This window comes from Bombina bombina, chromosome 11, assembly GCF_027579735.1.
Source record: "Bombina bombina isolate aBomBom1 chromosome 11, aBomBom1.pri, whole genome shotgun sequence".
NCBI lineage: Eukaryota > Metazoa > Chordata > Amphibia > Anura > Bombinatoridae > Bombina > Bombina bombina.
Window position 1 is genome coordinate 33,821,611 of NC_069509.1, and position 22,327 is coordinate 33,843,937.

Consider the following 22,327-nt stretch of genomic DNA (forward strand, 5'->3'; position numbering starts at 1 on the left):
CAGTGGGTGAAGTTCAAAAATCAGTCAACAAATGAGATTGATCCTATGGAACAGGCAATCAGATGAAAGATGAATCCTATGGGACATCCAATCACAATACAGGGGAGTCTTTGGAACACCCAATCACAGGGAAAACACAAGATCCAAATTCGATCACTTAGACGAGCAGCCAGATACTCAGCCAATCAGCATCAAGGGGCACAAGAAAAAGGAACATTATTTCGCTGCTCACCGCAGTATCTTTTTGCCTATGTCCTCCTGTGTAATCCCACAGTAGGTCAGACTCTCATTCCATGTTGGGTTCAGACTGTTCCTTACTGTACGTGTCTTGAGTTTATTAGCCTAAAAGATAAGAAGAAGCAGATGTTTCTGTTCTGAATACAAATAATTGTTCATTTCAAGCTTGTTGGGTAGTGGCTCTGTCCACCAATAGAGGAGCGGAAAGTGTTCTTATCAGCCAGTAAGCAACTTAAATTTGACATGCATCTACTGCTACTTTTAATATCAATTATATCTGACAAATGACTTGCTTTAATTCATTATTGCTTATAATTTGTCCATCATTAAAGTGATGTAAAACCTAGCGTTTGTGAAATGCTAGGATTTACCAGTGGAACAAAAAAAGGGGACTTTCAGTCATGAAGTATAAAATACTTTATGATGAAAGTTCCTTTAGTTGTTTGAAGTGTTTGCCGCACTGAGCTCCTCAGGCAGCCCACGTCAGAATTCTATTTTGCTGTGAGGTGATCTTAGCCAATAGCGTGCTAGTTGTCCAGCATTGGTGTCAGCTGGCCCGCACGACTATTGGCTAAGAAGTGGAAACGTCACCTAACAGCAAAATAGCGTTCTGCTGTGGGCTGCCTGAGGAGCTCAGTGCAGTTAATGCTTCAGAAAAATAAAGTATTTTATACTTCATGACTGAAAGTCCCCTTTATTTATTTCAATGGTCAATCCTAGTGTTTCACAAATGCTAGGATTTACCATCACTTTAACTATGAGACCCATTTTTAATGTCAACCTGATCAAGATTAGCTATATTCATTTTTAAATGGCAGCAATTTTTTTCATATTAACTTCAGTGAAAGATGGTTCTATATACGGAACATGTGCCTGTCCCTTTTCTGATCACAATCCAAATTCTCCTAACTGAACAACACATTTATGGAGTTTTCACTTATCAAATTAAACAGTCTTAAAGGGACAGTCTAGTATAAATTAAAATTTCATTATTCAGATAGGACTTTTAATTTTAGTCATCTTTCCAATTTACTTTTATCATCAAATTTGCTTTTTTCTCTTGGTATTCTTAGTTTAAACTAAACATAGTTAGGCTCATATGCTAATTTCTAAGTCTTTGAGGGCTGCCTCTTATCACAGGCTTTTTAAATCTCTTTTGAACACAAATAGACAGAAAGTACACGTGGGCCATATAGATAACACTGTGTTCAGGCACAGGGGGTTATTTAAGATCTAGCACAACACAATGCTAAATTTAAGACAATAGATAATAAACAGTCACAGTCATGTGATCAGGGGGCTGGAAGAAGGTTCCTAGATACAAGGTAATCACAGAGGTAAAAAGTGTATTAATATAACTGTGTTGGCTATGCAAAACTGGGGAATGGGTAATAAAGGGATTATCTATCTTTTAAACCAATAACAATTCTATGGTAGACTGTCCCTTTAAACGTGTGATGTAATCAATAAACCCTCAAAATCAGCATTTTTGTTTGTCTTTAATCATGCTCATTTTGTTTTTGAATTGGAAAACATGAGTTTAATGATGCAGATAATTATCTCCTGTTATTTTAGGAGGTAATGATTTCAAGCTTGGTATTTGTGTATTAGAGGAACTGGGGTGTATGTGTGTAAAAATAATAGATACTGAAGTACTTCACACAGAGGAATGAGTATTTCCCAGCATAGCACAAGACAGTGAGGTTGGGTCACTGTGATCTCAATGTCACAACCTGGAGGCGTGTGTTGTTACAGAATGACTAACACTGTGAAATAGTCAAAGGATAGGTGTTAAAGAGTGATTGTCACAAGTAGGTTGGCGTCAAGTAAGTTATACAGGTTTGGTGTCACAGATAAATAATCACAAGGTTTCACTGAAAGGCACAGAATGTGAAACATTAAGAGTATCATGGACCTATAGATTAGTATGAACATATTGGCACAGTGGGTACAATATAAACGTGAAGGTGAGGTGGGTGCAGTATAAATGGTGTGACAGAGTGAGTATAATATAAATGTGATGGTGCAGTGGGTATAATATAAATGTGATCATGCAGTGGGTACAGTATAAATGTTGTGGCTCAGTGGGTATTGTATAAACGTGATGGCACACTGGGTATGTTATAAATGTTGTGGCTCAGTGGGTACAGTATGAATGTTGTGGCACAGTGAGTATAGTATAAATGTGATGGTGTAGTGGGTACAGTATAAATGTTGCGGCACAGTGGGTATTGTATAAACGTGATGGCACACTGGGTATGTTATAAATGTTGTGGCTCAGTGGGTACAGTATGAATGTTGTGGCACAGTGGGTATTGTAAATAAACGTGATGGCACACTGGGTATTTTATAAATGTTGTGGCACAGTGGGTACAGTATACTTGTGATGGCACAGACATAGTATAAATGTGATGGTGCAATGGTTACAGTATAAATGTGATGGTGCAGTGGGTATAATATAAATGTGATCATGCAGTGGGTACAGTGTTGTGGTGCAGTGGGTATAATATAAATGTGATCATGCAGTGGGTACAGTGTTGTGGTGCAGTGGGTATAATATAAATGTGATCATGCAGTGGGTACAGTGTTGTGGTGCAGTGGGTATAATATAAATGTGATCATGCAGTGGGTACAGTGTTGTGGTGCAGTGGGTATAATATAAATGTGATCATGCAGTGGGTACAGTGTTGTGGTGCAGTGGGTATAATATAAATGTGATCATGCAGTGGGTACAGTGTTGTGGTGCAGTGGGTATAATATAAATGTGATCATGCAGTGGGTACAGTGTTGTGGTGCAGTGGGTATAATATAAATGTGATCATGCAGTGGGTTTGGATAAGGAGCTGGGGAAACTTTATTTGTACCTTGCAGGCTCCGGGGAGAAGATGGATCTTCACATAAGGATCTGCCAAACCATTGAAATCCATTGGCTTTAAACCCTGTAACAGAATTGTATTAAGAAATAATGTCAGAGAAAGAGTAATGTCAGACATGGTAAGTCAGATACACAGGTGCTTGTCAGGAACATCAGAAGAAGTGTGGGAGAAAGAGTGGGAGACAGGACAGATACAGAGAGAGGAGAGGGGCCAGAAGAGAGAGATCAACAGGATGTAGTGAGGGTGAGAGAGGCTGATGAGGCAGAGAGGCCGGTACAGATAGAAGCCAGACACACAGTATAAGGGAGAGGAGCCACAGACAACATGTCTAGACAAAATGTGCATCCAAGTAAAGGTATAGAAAAAAGATATAAAGTAGTAACAGGCGTTATGTAGCCTCTAGTATCATAGCGCTAAACATCAGAGACAGGTACACAAATCAGAAATATAGTCAGGGACAAGCTGCAAAAGGCATGATCAGAAGTCACATAGATTATCAAGTACCAAAACGCTGGCTGCAGTATTGACCAGTAAGTAACACAAGACTAAGGGGGGTAGTTATCAAGCGTCTACTTTTCTGGCTTCGCCGGCCCAATACGCCCGCCTAAGCTCGCCTACCTTCGCCGCCGCGGACCTGAAAAAATACGCCTAAGTTTTCAAATAAAGCTGTCAAAAAGCCGCGGGGCGATGAGCAGCGGACTGTGACAGTTATCACTCATCCGATCTCGCTGCCCTTCGGCTTTTTCCCAGCTTTATTGCTAGCCTGTCACTAAGCACTCACACTAAACTACACTGTTCTATCCCTATACCGGCGCCCCCGGAGCCCCCCGCAACTCAATAAAGTTACTAACCCCTAAACCGCCGCTCCTAGACCCCGCCGCAACTCTTATAAATGTATTAACCCCTAAACCGCCGCTCCTAGACCCCGCCGCAACTCTTATAAATGTATTAACCCCTAAACCGCCGCTCCCGGACACCGCTGCCACCTACATTATACCTAGTAACCCCTATCCTGCCCCCCCTATACCGTCGCCCTCTATTATAAAATTATTAACCCCTATCCTGCTGATCCCGCACCTCTCCGCAACTAAATAAATAGTTTAACCCCTAAACCGCCGCTCCATGAACCCGCCGCAACCTATATTAAACCTATTAACCCCTATCCTGCCCCCCCTACACCGTCGCCACCTATAATAAATTTATTAACCCCTAATCTGCCCCCCCATACACCGTCGCCACCTATAATAAATTTATTAACCCCTATCCTGCCCCCCACTACGCCGCCGCCACTGTAATAAAATGATTAACCCCTAAACCTAAGTCTAACCCTAACCCTAACGCCCCCCTAACTTAAATATTAATTAAATAAATCTAAATAAATTAACTCTTATTAACTAAATGAATCCTATTTAAAACTAAATACTTACCTTTAAAATAAACCCTAAAATAGCTACAATATAAATAATAATTATATTATAGCTATCTTAGGATTTATATTTATTTTACAGGTAACTTTCAATTTATTTTAACCATGTACAATAACTATTAAATAGTTATTAACTATTTAATAGCTTACCTAGCTAAAATAAAGAGAAATGTACCTGTGAAATAAATCCTAACCTAAGTTACAATTATACCTAACACTACACTATACTTTAATAAATTATTCCTATTTAAAAATAAATACTTACCTGTAAAATAAACCCTAAGATAGCTACAATGTAATTAATAATTATATTATAGCTATCTTAGGATTTATATTTATTTTACAGGTAACTTTGTATTTATTTTAGCTAGTTAGAATAGTTATTAAATAGTTATTAACTATTTAATAACTACCTAGCTAAAAGAAATACAAAATTACCTGTAAAATAAATCCTAACTTAAGTTACAATTAAACCTAATACTACACTATCATTAAATTAACTAAATAAACTACCTACAAATAACTACAATTAAATACAATTACATAAACTAACTAAAGTACAAAAAATAAAAAAAGCTAAGTTACAAAAAATAAAAAAGGCGCTGAAGAGGTCTTCTATCCGGGCGAAGTCATCTTCCAAGCCGAGTCTTGAATCTTCCTTCCGCCGACGCGGAACCACCTTCTTCACCGACGGACTACGACGAATGACGGCTCCTTTAAGGGACATCATCCAAGATGGCGTCCCCTCAATTCCGATTGGCTGATAGGATTCTATCAGCCAATCGGAATTAAGGTAGGAAAATCTGATTGGCTGATGGAATCAGCCAATCAGATTCAAGTTCAATCCGATTGGCTGATCCAATCAGCCAATCAGATTGAGCTCGCATTCTATTGGCTGATCGGAACAGCCAATAGAATGCAAGCTCAATCTGATTGGCTGATTCCATCAGCCAATTAGATTTTTCCTACCTTAATTCCGATTGGCTGATAGAATCCTATCAGCCAATCGGAATTGAGGGGACGCCATCTTGGATGACGTCCCTTAAAGGAGCCGTCATTCGTCGTAGTCCGTCGGTGAAGAAGGTGGTTCCGCGTCGGCGGAAGGAAGATTCAAGACCCGGCTTGGAAGATGACTTTGCCCGGATAGAAGACCTCTTCAGTGCCTCTTTGAAGATGACATCGGCCGGATCGAAGACTTCTTCAGCGCCGCCTGGATGATGACTTCATCGGATGGAAGATTTCTTCAGCGCCGCTTGGAGGATTAACTTCTTCCGCTCCGGATGTCCTCTTCAGTTCCATCGGTGGCTCGGATGAGTGAAGACGACTCAAGGTAGGATGATCTTCAGGGGATTAGTGTTAGGTTTTTGTAAGGGGGGTTTGGGTTAGATTAGGGGTATGTGGGTGGTGGGTTTTAATGTTGGGGGGGGGTTGTATTTTTCTTTTACAGGCAAAAGAGCTGAACTTTTTGGGGCATGCCCCCACAAATGGCCCTTTTAAGGGCTGGTAAGGTAAAAGAGCTTTGAAATTTATTTAATTTAGAATAGGGTAGGGATTTTTTTTATTTTGGGGGGGTTTGTTATTTTATTAGGGGGCTTAGATTAGGTGTAAGTAGCTTAAAATTGTTGTAATATTTTTAACATGTTTGTAACTTACTTTTTTATTTTTTGTAACTTAGCTTTTTTTATTTTTTGTACTTTAGTTAGTTTATGTAATTGTATTTAATTGTAGTTATTTGTAGGTAGTTTATTTAGTTAATTTAATGATAGTGTAGTATTAGGTTTAATTGTAACTTAAGTTAGGATTTATTTTACAGGTAATTTTGTATTTCTTTTAGCTAGGTAGTTATTAAATAGTTAATAACTATTTAATAACTATTCTAACTAGCTAAAATAAATACAAAGTTACCTGTAAAATAAATATAAATCCTAAGATAGCTATAATATAATTATTAATTACATTGTAGCTATCTTAGGGTTTATTTTACAGGTAAGTATTTATTTTTAAATAGGAATAATTTATTAAAGTATAGTGTAGTGTTAGGTGTAATTGTAACTTAGGTTAGGATTTATTTCACAGGTACATTTCTCTTTATTTTAGCTAGGTAAGCTATTAAATAGTTAATAACTATTTAATAGTTATTGTACATGGTTAAAATAAATTGAAAGTTACCTGTAAAATAAATATAAATCCTAAGATAGCTATAATATAATTATTATTTATATTGTAGCTATATTAGGGTTTATTTTAAAGGTAAGTATTTAGTTTTAAATAGGATTCATTTAGTTAATAAGAGTTAATTTATTTAGATTTATTTAATTAATATTTAAGTTAGGGGGGCGTTAGGGTTAGGGTTAGACTTAGGTTTAGGGGTTAATCATTTTATTACAGTGGCGGCGGCGTAGTGGGGGGCAGGATAGGGGTTAATACATTTATTATAGGTGGCGACGGTGTAGGGGGGGCAGATTAGGGGTTAATAAATTTATTATAGATGGCGACGGTGTAGGGGGGGCAGGATAGGGGTTAATACATTTAATATAGGCTGCGGCGGGTTCAGGGAGCGGCGGTTTAGGGGTTAATACATTTATTATAGTTGCGGTGGGCTCCGGGAGCGGCGGTTTAGGGGTTAATATGTATAGAGTAGCTTGCGGTGGGCTCCGGGAGCGGCGGTTTAGGGGGTAATAACTTTATTTAGTTGCGGCGGTGTAGGGGGGGTCAGATTAGCGGTGTTTAGACTCGGGGTACATGTTAGGGTGTTAGGTGTAGACAGCTCCCATAGGAATCAATGGGATGTCTGTCAGCAGCGAACTTGTACTTTCGCTATGGTCAGACTCCCATTGATTCCTATGGGATCCGCCACCTCCAGGGGTGGCGGTTTGAAAACCAGGTACGCTGGGCCGTAAAAGTGCCGAGCGTACCTGCTAGTTTTTTGATAACTAGCAAAAGTAGTGAGAATGTGCCGCACTTGTGTGCGGAACATCTGGAGTGACGTAAGAATCGATCTGTGTCGGACTGAGTCCGGCGGATCGAAGTTTACGTCACAAAATTCTACTTTTGCCGGTCTCGAGCCTTTGATAACTAAGGCGAATCAGCCTCGCCACAAATACGCTGCGGAATTCCAGCGTATTTGAGGTTGACGGCTTGATAACTAGGCCCCTAAACATCAATGATGGTTATGTAGAAGAGAAAGACACAAAATTACAAGAATGGTATATGGCTGGACCATGTAAGGCAGTGATGGATACGCATGACCACATCTCAGATCACTCTTACGGAACATGCACACATCAGGTTGATTGTATCCGATAGACAGAGCAGAAAACAAATTACCTTCATATGACAAATAGACTTGACATTTCCCTGTACACACCTTTTGGCTATTGGTAACTTGATTAACCCAACTGGAATTCTTTTTTTGCAGGTAGCAGAGTACTCTTCAGGTCCATAACCCTTGCAGTAACTGAGGCGCTCTAGAAAGGGACTGATCTAAACTAGAAAATATGGGGGGGGGGAATTTTCATCCCAAACCCAAATGTCACTGGTGCAGGAGGTGCTTCATGTTCCTAGTTATTTTTGTGTAAATCCCTATTCTCTTATTAAAGGGATACTAAACCCAAATGATTTATTTCATGATTCAGATAGACAAAACAGAAAGAGAAGCAGTCTGCCAGGAACGAACAGCAGCATCAATAGCTGGTTCTATGGCCCGGTTGCCACCTGGCAGTAGCTTCTTTCTGCCCAATTGTGCTTTTCACAGAGGAAAACTTTCCTGTAGTATATCAGTCTGATCCCGCCGACATGGTCAGTCCAGCCCCGAAATACCAGGCAATTCTCCTCTGAACAAGGAACATGACAACCCCAGACGATCGTTTCGGCCTCCTTTGGGCCTCGTCAGTGAGGTGCAGCCATATCCCTCTAAGCACATTGGGCAAGGAGTCCACGTCTAGTTTCCCCCATCACCCTTAGGGAGACTATCCCCAGGGTCATATTTACATATGCAAAACAGAATGAGAAGCAGTCTGCCAGGAACGAACAACAGCATCAATAGCTTGTTCTATGGCTCAACTGGAATTCTTTTTTTGCAGGTAGCAGAGTACTCTTCAGGTCCATAACCCTTGCAGTAACTGAGGCGCTCTAGAAAGGGACTGATCTAAACTAGAAAATATGGGGGGGGGGGAATTTTCATCCCAAACCCAAATGTCACTGGTGCAGGAGGTGCTTCGTGTTCCTAGTTATTTTTGTGTAAATCCCTATTCTCTTATTAAAGGGATACTTATTTTTTGTTCAGTACCCTGAATAGCGCTTTCTGATTGGTGGTTACATTTAGCACATACACTCACCGGCCACTTTATGCCATAAATCACAGGCTCTATATCTGTGAGTTTAATTTCCCCCCTTAACCAATAATATAAATTTTTGACAAAAATGCTGATAAGAAACTCATAGAACTTTACGGAATTTTGAAAAGTTTTTATGACACAAAGTTAACTTCTAAACCTAAATGAATGTTCTGATAACAGCATTTTAGCTCAGTACGAGTTTCATAGTTTACAAATGTGAATTTCTGATTAAAATAGGAAACAGTTGTGTTTAATGAGCTGTAAAGTGAGCATATAGAAATTACATTTATCCCTTAAAAAGCACTGGAAAATTATCTTTAAAGTGATGGTCAATTTCATATTATAAGAATGTTGCAATGAAAAATATATTAGTTTGCAAGTAAACCACATATTTTTTTTTTTTTTAAAAGTATATAAATATTTTATAATAAAAGATTTATAATCCTAATTGGTATTGTCTGTTCCTCCGCCCTCTTTATTTCCTCTCTTTTGGCTGGGCTGTGATGTATAGAGCAGTCACACCCCCTCTCTACATAGGCTTTCTAAGGGCTTTAAAGGGTCTGGACTTAAAGATTGTCATATGACACACACACGCTGACTGGATGTTCACTGGAATTGTCATAAAAAAAAAGAGTTCATTCAAGTGGTCTGGCATAACATTGCAATAGAAATATTACTTTAGGCACAGATTTAACTCTTTCACAGATGGATTCAAATAAAAAAGGCACAAATATACTTTTTTAATGGCAAAAATTAAATATATGGCATTTGATTAGTTAAGGTTTACCATCACTTTAAAGGGATAGTCTAGTAAAAATTAAACTTTCATGATTTACTCCTATTAACAATTTTCTTTGTTCTCTTGGTAGCTTTACTTGAAAAAGCAAGAATGTAAACTTAAAAACCGGCCTATTTTTGGTTCTGCACCTGGGTAGCACTTGCTGATTGGTGGCTAAATGTAGCCACCAGTCAGCAAGCGCTACCCGGGTGCTGAACCAGAAATGGGCCGGCTCCTAAGGCTTTTTCAAATAAAGTGAACGACAAAAAATTGATAATTGGAGTAAATTAGAAAGTTGCTTAAAAATTGCTGATCTATCTGAAACGTGAACATTTTGACTAGACTATCCCTTTAATGCATTGCAAGACTGCAGACATGTCCTGTAACGTCATGTGGTTAATGTCACTGGATGGAACTGTAAGTGCTACAAGCAGGTTACGAGGACAACTGTAGACTTGGAACAGGTTTCATGGGTCATGATCTAAGACAACGTTGGTCGCCAGGAACTCTAATGCCCCAGACTGAGATTTTTGCGAATATTTGGGGAACAGCACACTTGTGCATTTCTTGTCACCAGAGAAGAATGAAAAAACAAATAAAAAATAAAAAAAACTCTGGAATTTCATGTAAACATCTCTGGCAGTTCAGACTGAACATCAGGCAATTTTTAACTGTAGTTGTTTTTAAAAAAAACAAAACCTCTGTTAAATAAGAATTGCTTCTATAAAGAAGTGCTAGACAACCTGTTTAAACTGCACTCATTACAGCACAGAGACACAAGAAATAGGCACGTTATATCTTATCAAAACAGACCTGCTGTGGCTAACAATTGCTATAGACAAATAATAAAATACTTTTAAGTTCTGCGTATGATTTGATAAGGTGCGTTATAGCCCCTTCATGTTTAGTTTGCACTTATTGAGTAGGCAAAGGGATGTTAAAGGGAAAGATAAGGTGGAAGGGGGAGATTATCAGTTGGACAGAAACAACTATTACATTAAACAAATTTACATTAACAACAAAAAAGGGACCTTACCACCCTATTCAGTGCTAGATTACAAGTGGCACGCTAATGTTAGCACAGGACACAATAAGTAATATCGCAACTTCGCTAACTAGTGTGAATATTACAAGTTGAGAGTAAATGATTTTGCTCGAGCGCAAACAAAATTTGCGTTTAACGTATTAGCAAGTCTGAAGACAGCGTAAAGTGTAAGGGTTAAAAAAAAATTAGAACCAAGCACAACATAAATATATTCAAATAAACTATTGCAGTCATAAATACACTTTCTGATAAAAAGATTTCATATAAATATTAATATTTTTTTATAAGGGTTAAAAGGTATATGATAAGGTAGTTGACTAGATAGGTCTATTTTATATATATATATATATATATATATATAACACACAAACAAAAAGGTATTGGCGCACATCCATTTTCAAAAGCACAACATATATTTTGAACTGCTGCAAAAAACACCAAGAGACAACTATTCTTTTTAAATAAAATTGGGATCTTAGTCACACAATATGGCCATATTCTGCATAGCCAGTCATCAACTTACAAGGTGCCCCAATTAGACTGGTCCTAACACTACAGTCCTATAACATATTTTATTTAAAGCACCCCACCCAAGCTCAAGTGTGCTCATGACAGTGTAATGAGTTGTGAATATTAAGCCAGGGAGTCTCATTCTATTATGAAGAGTAAAAGCAGGAATGATTCAGCCCTCTGAGGACCAGTCTATATTGGGGCACTTTGTAAGTGGTGACTGGCTAAGCAGAATATGGCCATATTGTGTGACTAAGATCCCAATTTTATTTAAAATGAATAGTTGTCTCTTGATGTTTTTTGCAGGCAATTTTTTGCAGCAGTTCAAAAAATATGTTGTGCTTTTGAAAATGGATGTGCGCCAATACCTTTTTGTTTGTGTATTGACTAGGTCACATTGGCAGCACTCCCAAAGATGTGTATATCAACTTTTTGTAAGGTGTGCTAAACCAAATTTTGTATTTGTATTAAAACATAATCAGGGAGACTGACCATGAAGAACAGCACTCTCTGTTATCAAATTACTTTATTTAGTTAACGTTTTCAGGGTTTCCCCCGTCCTCAGACTAAAAGATGTGTGTGTGTGTATACACACATGTGTATTTAAGTTATTATATGTGTACATATGTATTGTGACGGACCTCCTGGTACCATGAATGAGTATCTCCGTCAGAACACTTCCCTTGTCCTGGACATCCCTTTATCCAGAGCAATAGCTCCTGATATCCCCCTTTGACCGCAGTCTAAAGTTATGTAGGGGAACAGAACTGAGGCAACACTCAGTGGTCTGAACACAAAAATGAACACTTTATTTAAAAGCAGCACACAAATTTATACACCCTGGCATTCCAGTCACAGAGCTTCAGGTTACAGAGGGCATTGGTTAAACAGTAAAACATATGAACAATACATTACACCTCTAACAATTGTCTATTCACAGGTAAAACAGATTAACATATCAAGTTAATTAACTGGGGAAGAAAGTTTACTCAGACAATCTGATGTTGGGCAGTCTAGTTAACATAATCACACAGGAACACAATCAGTTTACCCAGACAGACTCCTGAGACACAATCAGATCAGAAACGTAAATAAAATACATCTTATTACAGAATATAAAATCAGCTCTTATTAACTATTAAGTCCTTTATGCCCACTTGGTTTATAGAGTCACAATTGCTCCCACAAGGGGCACTCACACCCTGTACCCATCCTGTATTTATGGATACAGGGTGACATGGACATAAGACAGAGTTATGAAAGTACATGGGGTGTCCAGCATATAAAATTCCACATTTCCATGCAGTCTCTGGGTATCCTTAATCCCATGTACCTCCTGCCCAAAGAATGTTCCATAACAGGCCCTCAGATCTTGGTGACTCCGGTCACATGTGTGTGTGTGTATATATATATATATATATATATATATATATATATATATATATATATATATATATATATACACACACACTTTGGAGCCCTTTCCATTTAAATACCTTGAAACATGAAAAATACATTTTATTCAATTTTAATATTTTTTAATGTTTTACTGTAAATATTTTACATTCCAATGTTCTTGACTTAGAAGAAAATGTTATTTGTATTTCTAAATGGATATTTCTATATATATCTGTATATATACTGTATATATCTATAACTGTATATATTCATATAAATATATATGTATTGATATGTATTGTCTTCTATGTGAAGAACATTGGAATGTAAAAAATGCATAACTAGCTTCAGGTTTAGCGCAGTTAGTCTAATGCTTGTCGGGTTAGTACTAGAGCGATGTGTAAGTTTTTTTTTTTTTTTTAATAGTACACTTCATTGAAGTCTAAGAGGAGAAAAATTACATGGTCACAATATCCGAAGCCCTGAAGATAGCACACATCGTGTTTCGCTCATGCACTGTTTTTTTCCTTTCAACTTGTAATACGAGTGCTAACCCAGATGTGTTAAAAGTTTAGTTTGCGAGCAAGCAAACAAATCCAATAGCACACCACTTGTAATGTTAAAGGAACAGTAAAATTATCACAGGGTTGTTCTCAAATCACAACCCTCGATTGCGCAGTTCCCTAAATATAGCGTGTTCCCACACTGAATAAAGCAGCTGACAGGTTTTTTTGGGGTTTTTTTTGTGTGACATTTCTTGCCTGTTTATTGATTATTTCCAATAATTAAATTGTGGAGCTTGCTAAATTCTTATGTTAATAAATATATTTTTAAAATAAAAAATAAAACTCAAATCACATTTTTAAACTAATAAAAAAGTGAATATTAAAAAAACAAACAAACAACGTATACATATAGATGGTAGAACATGTGTGAGAACAATTTCCCTTTATTAAGGTAAAAAAAAATCATCAACGCTAGATTCACAAATTGTCAAGTACAAAGGTGAGAATGACTCAGATGTGGAACATATTCAGGAGTGTAAATGACACGCCTGCAGTTCAGAAGGGGCATGTCACGTGTTAAACTTGCCACATTGGGCTGAAATGCCCAAATACAATACGATATGCAAACTCATGAATAGAGAAAAAGAAATAGGATTCAGAGATTTTGATAAAAGGAACATTGTGCTCAAAAATATATCTTTTCCATCTGCAAGATCTGGAGCACCCCCAAAAAAATATATTGCGACCACGTTAACTTCTACCTTAGACTTCAATAGTGCGCGAAAACTGCAAAAAAAGAAAACCACAGACTCGCGCATAAACCTGACCGCGTATATTTAAGGACACTAAACCCAACATAAAATATTAATATTTCCCATTCCAATGTTCTTCATATAGAATAATGTTTTATTTATTCTTAAAAACATATTTCTATGTATATCTGTATATACAGATCACATCGGGTTTTGTGATTTTGATTTAACGTGGTCGGGTTAGCGCACATGAAAACTTATAAAACAATAATAAAATATTTTAAAAATATTAAAAACTATTAAACATACTGTAAAAAAATATAGATATATTCTATGGATTATTTAGAATATTTTACAGTATGTTTAATCATTATTATTTTTTTTAATATTTAATATTTCAATAACTGCCCTTAAGATTACTAAGTTTTCATGTTCACTAACACAATTAAATCTAAATCCAAAACCCAAAGTGCAAAACGCATATATAATAATAATGTACTTATTAAATATTTATTTCTATATATATCTGATACTGTTCATGTAAAATACATATCTATACCTACATATCTATAGCAATAGATATATAGGTGTAGGTATATACAGATATACTGTATATAGAAATATGTATTTACAATAAAGATTGCATTATCCTGTAAGTAAAAAATGTTAAATATGTACAGTAAATATACAGTAAAACACAGAAATTTTAAAATATATCATTACACACACATACATATTTAGACATGTATATGTATGTATCTCTATGTTAAAGGGATAGTAAAAACATTTTTTTTATTTCATGATTCAGATAGAGCATGCAATTTTAAGCAACTTTCTATTTTACTCCTATTATCAATTTTTCTTCGTTCTCTTGGTATCTTTATTTGAAAAAGTAGGACTATAAACGAAGGAGCCGGCCCATTTTTGGTTTCAGAACCCTGGATAGCGTTTGTGATTGGTGGCTACATTTAGCCACCAATAAGCAAGTGTAACCCAGGTTCTGAAGGAAAAAAAATGAACCGGCTCTTAAAGGGACACAGAAACCATTTTTTTTTTCTTTTGTGATTCAGATAGAACATGCAATTTTAAGCAACTTTCTAATTTATTCCTTTTATCAATTTTTCTTTGTTCTCTTGCTATCTTTATTTGAATAAGGAAGGCATTTAAGCTAAGGAGTCAGCTAATTTTTGGCTCAGACCCTGGACAGCACTTGTTTATTGGTGAGTGAATTTATCCACCAATCAGCAAGAACAACCCAGGTTGTCCACCACAAATGGGCCGGCATCTAAACTTACATTCTTGCTTTTCAAATAAAGATACCAAGAAAAAGAAAATAAATTGAAAATAGGAATAAATTAGAAAGTTGCTTAAAATTGCTGCTGTATCCGACTCACAAAAGAAAAAAATGTGGGTTCAGTGTCCCTTTAAGCTTTAATTCCTGCTTTTTTAAAAATAAAAAATAAAGATACCAAGAGAACGAAGAAAATTTGATAATAGGAGTAAATTAGAGAGTTGCTTACAATTGCTGCTTTTTCCTAACACCTGAAACCTCATATCTTTGAGCCCTTATACTTTTTTTAATGCAATTTTTTAAAATTATTTTTATCAGAGTTATTATGAGTTTAACTGTACATTTAAATGTATTTTTGTTTTTTTCTGTGCAACATTTTTGTCTCACGTAACAGTTAACTAGTCACACTAACCCGACGTGCGTTAAATTGGATTGAGCTCAAGCGAACGTGTTTACTTTCAGCTCGCTATTTCCGACAGCACAAAGAACCACAAAATAACCCTTATTGCTCGTGCGCAACAGCTAGTGCACCACTTGTAATGTAGCCCTTTGTGGGACTTGTCCCTATCAGCCAGTGGGCAGTATATACCCGAGTAACAGATGCACACACACATACACTTCCTGATAGTTTTACTATATGTTACTGTTACATACACATAGATAAAGCATAGAAAGGACGCTTAGACATAGAAAGATCTTCATATTCACAAACAAATGCCCTCACAGCCTGTCTATTTTTCATCTGCTTCTGTGGTCTTTATCACAGTGTAGCTCTGTTTCCTCTTCCTCTCTCCCTTTACAATCTGTCAATTTCCATCTTTTGTGCTCTGTATCCATCTCTCTAATCTTTTTTTCTTGTTCCCTCTGATATCATTTGCTTTTTCCTTGTGATTTTGTCTTTAGTTGCATCTTCTGCCTCCATTTTATTACTTTCTCTATATTTCTGTCAGTCCACCTCTTTCTCTCCATCTCCCTTCTAGATCTCTTCACCTCCATCTCCCTTCTAGATCTCTTCACCACCATCTCCCTTCTAGATCTCTTCACCACCATCTCCCTTCTAGATCTCTTCACCACCATCTCTATTCTAGATCTCTTCACCACCATCTCCCTTCTAGATCTCTTCACCAGCATCTCCCTTCTAGATCTCTTCACCTCCATCTCCCTTCTAGAGCTCTTTACCTCCATTTCTATTCTAGATCTCTTCACCTCCATATCCATTCTAGATCTCTTCACCACCATCTCCCTTCTAGATCTCTTCACCACCATCTCCCTTCTAGATCTCTTCACCAGCATCTCACTTCTAGATCTCTTCACCTCCATCTCCATTCTAGATCTCTTCACCTCCATCTCTATTCTAGATCTCTTCACCTCAATCTCCCTTCTAGATCTCTTCACCACCATCTCCCTTCTAGATCTCTTCACCACCATCTCCCTTCTAGATCTCTTCACCACCATCTCCCTTCTAGATCTCTTCACCACCACCTCCCTTCTAGATCTCTTCACCTCCATCTCTATTCTAGATCTCTTCACCACCACCTCCCTTCTAGATCTCTTCACTAGCATCTCCCTTCTAGATCTCTTCACCTCCATCTCCCTTCTAGATCTCTTCACCTCCATCTCTATTCTAAATCTCTTCACCTCCATCTCCCTTCTAGATCTCTTCATCTCCATCTCCCTTCTAGATATCTTCACCACCATCTCTATTCTAGATCTCTTCACCACCATCTCCCTTCTAGATCTCTTAACCTCCATCTACCTTAAAGGGTCAGGAAACCCCAACATTTTCTTTCATGATTTGGAATTGAACATACAAGAGCGTTCCATTTTACTTCCATTATCAAATTTGCTTCATTCTCTTGTTATTCTTTGCTGAAGGAGCAGCATTGCACTACTGGCAGCTTCACATCTAGTCAGCCAATCACAAAACACAAATTTGTGCAGGCACCAATGATCTCCCATTAGTGAAGGATATGTGCGTATTCTTTTTCAACAAGGGATATCAAGAGAACAAGCACATTTGAAAATAGAAGTTAATTTAAAATTGTCTTAAAGTTATCTGAATCATGCAAGTTTAATTTTGACTTTCCTATCTCTTCAATCTCCCTTCTAGATTGCTTCACCTTCACATCTCCTTTAGATCTCTTCACCTTAATCTCCCCTCTAGATCTCTTCACCTTCATCTCTCTTCTAGATGTCTCTTCTTCTCTATATAAGAAAATTGGGGTTTTGTGTCTCTTTAATCTTTCCACCTTCATCACTCCTCTAGATCTCCTCACTTCCATGCCGCCTCTACATCTCTCAACATGTATTTGCCCTCTAGCTCTCTCTTACTACATAATTCATGTAGATCTCTCCTCTTTCAAATGTTTTCTCCATTTCTTCTGTGGATCATTCTTCATCAATCTATCCACTCCCCCCCCCCCATTCTTTGATCTCTCTACTACAATATTTCCATGGATCACTTCACGTCCATCACTCTCTTGTTTGCTCTGTGCCAATCTCGCCTCTTGCTCTTTTATGGCTCCAACCATGTTTCACTCTCTCTGTACCTCTATTTCCTGTTTTAATCTCAGTAGCACTTATTCCCCCCCACTTGTCTCACTTTCATTTGCCTTTTTTCTCCAAATACTAGTTTCTTAAATATTTACTTTTTTCATTAACAGCCTATTAATAACCTTCTTTCTTTATGCAGGGTGAAATTGTGTATGGCGGGTTTTTTTAGGTTTCTGTTCCTAATTGCCTATATTTTAAATGGTAAATAATACTCAAAATACTTTTCAATGAGTTTGTCCTCAGATTGCAAAAAAATATAAATTTTACTAACAACATTACAGTTTTAAAGGGACCTGGTGGTAAAAATTGTATTGCATCAAAATCATTTCTTCAATACACAAGTTTCATTTGCTAGTTTTAACTCTGTAAGGTTGCACGTGGGGCATATGCATATCTGATTTCTCTGCATTGGAATGTAGCGCCTGTTTAGAGAGCTAGTGTGTGTCTGGGGGGGGGGGTCTCACACTGGCGCGTCATCACTAATGTGCTACAAGTCACTGCTGGTTCTCTATGCACCCAACAGATTAGACGCTGTCACTGCAAATGTACTGGGCTGCAACTGTATTGTAAGAATGCTTCTGTTTAAAGTTGAAATGCGTTTATGTTCACTTCATTTAACCGAAACACGTAAGCCTGTGTGCTGCGCTTTCCTCTTTCACTACTTTATGTGGCAGGCTGTCACAGTTTCGATTTTTAAAAATATTTTGAAATAAAATTTTGAATTTTTTTATCTTACGGAGTGTGGAACCATTTTTTTTTCTTCATTCACTTCATTTTAACGACTGATAAATACATATAAAACACGTATTGATTGGTTTATTTATTTATTTAATTTATATTCTTTACAGTACTTCAATGCAGATGTTTATAATGCAGATATAAAATTATCCAGAAGTTAAATAACTTTACTCAAAATAAATACGTTATACCTTGTCAAAGATCATATTAGAGAGTGTGCCAGTCTACTTGCTATGTTTTGTTGCATGTCACTGATTAGAGCGAGTGACAGTCACATGATATGTCTTACATGAGGCCTCAGATCATGTTTGAAAGGGTATCAGTATCTTACTGTGTGTTTCAACATACCACAGGTCATCTAGGAGAGAGTGCCAGCCCCATGCCATGTCATACAGCATACCAGAGGTCATGTAGGAGAGAGTGCCAGTCCCATGCCATGTCATACAGCATACCAGAGGTCATCTAGGAGAGAGTGCCAGCCCCATGCCATGTCATACAGCATACCACAGGTCATGTAGGAGAGAGTGTCAGTCCCATACCATGTCTTACAGCATACCACAGGTCATGTAGGAGAGAGTGCCAGTCTCATGCCATGTCATACAGCATACCACAGGTCATGTAGGAGAGAGTGCCAGTCTCATGCCATGTCATACAGAATACCACAGGTCATGTAGGAGAGAGTGCCAGTCCCATACCATGTCTTACAGCATACCACAGGTCATGTAGGAGAGAGTGCCAGTCTCATGCCATGTCATACAGCATACCACAGGTCATATAGGAGAGAGTGCCAGTCTCATGCCATGTCATACAGCATACCACAGGTCATCTAGGAGAGAGTGCCAGCCCCATGCCATGTCTTACAGCATACCACAGGTCATGTAGGAGAGAGTGCCAGTCTCATGCCATGTCATACCGCATACCACAGGTCATGTAGGAGAGAGTGTCAGCCCCATGCCATGTCATACAGTATGCCACAAGTCATGTAAGAGAGAATGCCAGTCCCATGCCATGTCATACAGTATGCCACAGGTCATCTAGGAGAGAGTGCCAGTCCCATGCCATGTCATACAGTATGCCACAGGTCATGTAGGAGAGAGTGCCAGTCTCATGCCATGTCATACAGCATACCACAGGTCATGTAGGAGAGAGTGCCAGTCCCATACCATGTCTTACAGCATACCACAGGTCATGTAGGAGAGAGTGCCAGTCTCATGCCATGTCATACAGCATACCACAGGTCATATAGGAGAGAGTGCCAGTCTCATGCCATGTCATACAGCATACCACAGGTCATCTAGGAGAGAGTGCCAGCCCCATGCCATGTCTTACAGCATACCACAGGTCATGTAGGAGAGAGTGCCAGTCTCATGCCATGTCATACCGCATACCACAGGTCATGTAGGAGAGAGTGTCAGCCCCATGCCATGTCATACAGTATGCCACAAGTCATGTAAGAGAGAATGCCAGTCCCATGCCATGTCATACAGTATGCTACAGGTCATCTAGGAGAGAGTGCCAGTCCCATGCCATGTCATACAGTATGCCACAGGTCATGTAGGAGAGAGTGCCAGTCCCATGCCATGTCATACAGTATGCCACAGGTCATGTAGGAGAGAGTACCAGTCCCATACCATGTCATACAGTATGCCACAGGTCATGTAGGAGAGAGTGTCAGTCCCATACCATGTCATACAGTATGCCACAGGTCATGTAGGAGAGAGTGCCAGTCCCATGCAATGTCATACAGTATGCCACAGGTCATGTAGGAGAGAGTGCCAGTCCCATGCCATGTCATACAGTATGCCACAGGTCATATAGGAGAGAATGCCAGTCCCATGCCATGTCATACAGTATGCCACAGGTCATGTAGGAGAGAGTGCCAGTCCCATGCCATGTCATACAGAATGCCACAGGTCATGTAGGAGAGAGTGCCAGTCCCATGCCATGTCATACAGTATGCCACAGGTCATGTAGGAGAGAGTGCCAGTCCCATGCCATGTCATACAGTATGCCACAGGTTATGTAGGAGAGAGTGCCAGTCCCATGCCATGTCATACAGTATGCCACAGGTCATGTAGGAGAGAGTGCCAGTCCCATGCCATGTCATACAGTATGCCACAGGTCATGTAGGAGAGAGTGCCAGCCCCATGCCATGTCATACAGCATACTGCACATCATGTAAGAGAGAGTGCCAGTCCCATGCCATGTCATACAGAATGCCACAGGTCATGTAGGAGAGAGTGCCAGTCCCATGCCATGTCATACAGTATGCCACAGGCCATGTAGGAGAGAGTGCCAGTCCCATGCCATGTCATACAGTATGCCACAGGTCATGTAGGAGAGAGTGTCAGTCCCATGCCATGTCATACAGTATGCCACAGGTCATGTAGGAGAGAGTGTCAGTCCCATGACATGCCTTGCAGCATGCCACAGGTCATGATAATCAGTGGGGCAGTCTCAGGCCATGTCTTGATGTGTGCCATAAACTAAATAATGTTTTAAGGAAATTGCAAGTCCTGTGCCATGTCTTGCGACGGGCTAGTGTCAGATTGTTACTGGCAGAATGCCAGAGGATTCCACTCTCTAACAGGATTAGTGGATATTCTATGTCCAAGGGGATTTATGGGTAATACCTGCTGTGGGTTTATGTTCTGAGATCAGAACGAGGAATCAGGGGATTAGAGGGATGAGTGAGACATCAGACATTGACTGACCCCTCCCTCCCTCCTCCAAGACTGAATGTAAAGGCTTTGGGTAAACAGGGGGGGGGCACAGTGACACACAAGAGTCATTGTGACACACTTTGCATGTCCTTCCCATGAAAAAAATGAGACCAGGCTTGGCTCATTCACTATCTGCATACAAGCGTATCATCTGCCCTCCCTTTTAACTCTCATTCAAGACACCGACTCACAACCTAGGTGTATTAAGCTGTGCTCAGATGGTGCAGCATAGGGACATACCTTTGCTTTTAGGATGCTGCACTGTAGGATACAATTTTCTTGGTCGTAAAGAAGGTCAAATTCTAGGGTTCCCAGTGCAGCTAAAATAGAAAGAATAAAAATTCAGGATCTTTAATTTAAGAAATTAAAAATAAATAACATTCTTATTGACACATTATTCATATGGTTATAATAAAAATAATAATAATAACAACACTATGGTGCACTAACATTGCTAGAACACAATCCTTAGTGCTTTGGAAAGCAACTTGCTAGCGCTGGAAAGAAAGCCTAGGGCAGTGATGGCGAATTTTGGCACTCCATATGTTTCAAAACTACATTTCCCATGATGCTTAGCCACTCTGAGATCCAGTCAAGCATCACGGGAAATGTAGTTCTGAAACATCTGGAGTGCCAAATTTTGCCATCTCTGGGTAGGGCATGCTCACATCTGGAGGTTGGACACAGCGTCCGCACTAACTCCCTCACCCAACTTCTATGCAGCGCACTACAAAACACAGTTCCTGGCTATCGCTTGAGTACTAACCCAAAGGGGTCCTAAGGTGAAGGTGCACTTAAAGGGACATTCCGGTCAAAATGTAATTACACATAAATGAATTACCTCTTTAAATATAATCATATTTGCAATATACATGTAATGGAAAAATGCTTCTAGTAAAAGTTATTACTTTTTTAGTGTCAACATTTTTCTCTGCACATGCATGTGAAGCATAGTTAAATATTCTCAGTGCACAAGCATTTTAAATACTGCAGCTGATCAGAGCACCAGTGGGGTTTGTATCATGTTAGCAATTAACAAAATGAGTCTTTACCAGATGGTACAAGCACCTTAGATTCTCTGAACCAGTGCTGTGTTTAAAATGCTGGTGCACAATGCATACTTAAATACACTTTTTTAAATTAAATTTGCATAGTTC

The 22,327-nt window shown here is 38.6% G+C and overlaps 1 protein-coding gene across 1 annotated transcript in view; it reads right to left on the reverse strand.

Annotated features, from left to right (window-relative positions):
- Positions 1-22,327, reverse strand: part of DOC2A (double C2 domain alpha) — a 160,498-nt gene that overhangs the window by 111,934 nt on the left and 26,237 nt on the right. The window contains exons 2-4 of the mRNA XM_053694322.1: positions 21,411-21,490; positions 3,102-3,176; positions 233-342 (exon numbers count right to left, since the gene is read on the reverse strand). Coding sequence (XP_053550297.1) covers positions 233-342; positions 3,102-3,176; positions 21,411-21,490 — 265 coding nt within the window. The remainder of the gene's footprint in view (positions 1-232; positions 343-3,101; positions 3,177-21,410; positions 21,491-22,327) is intronic.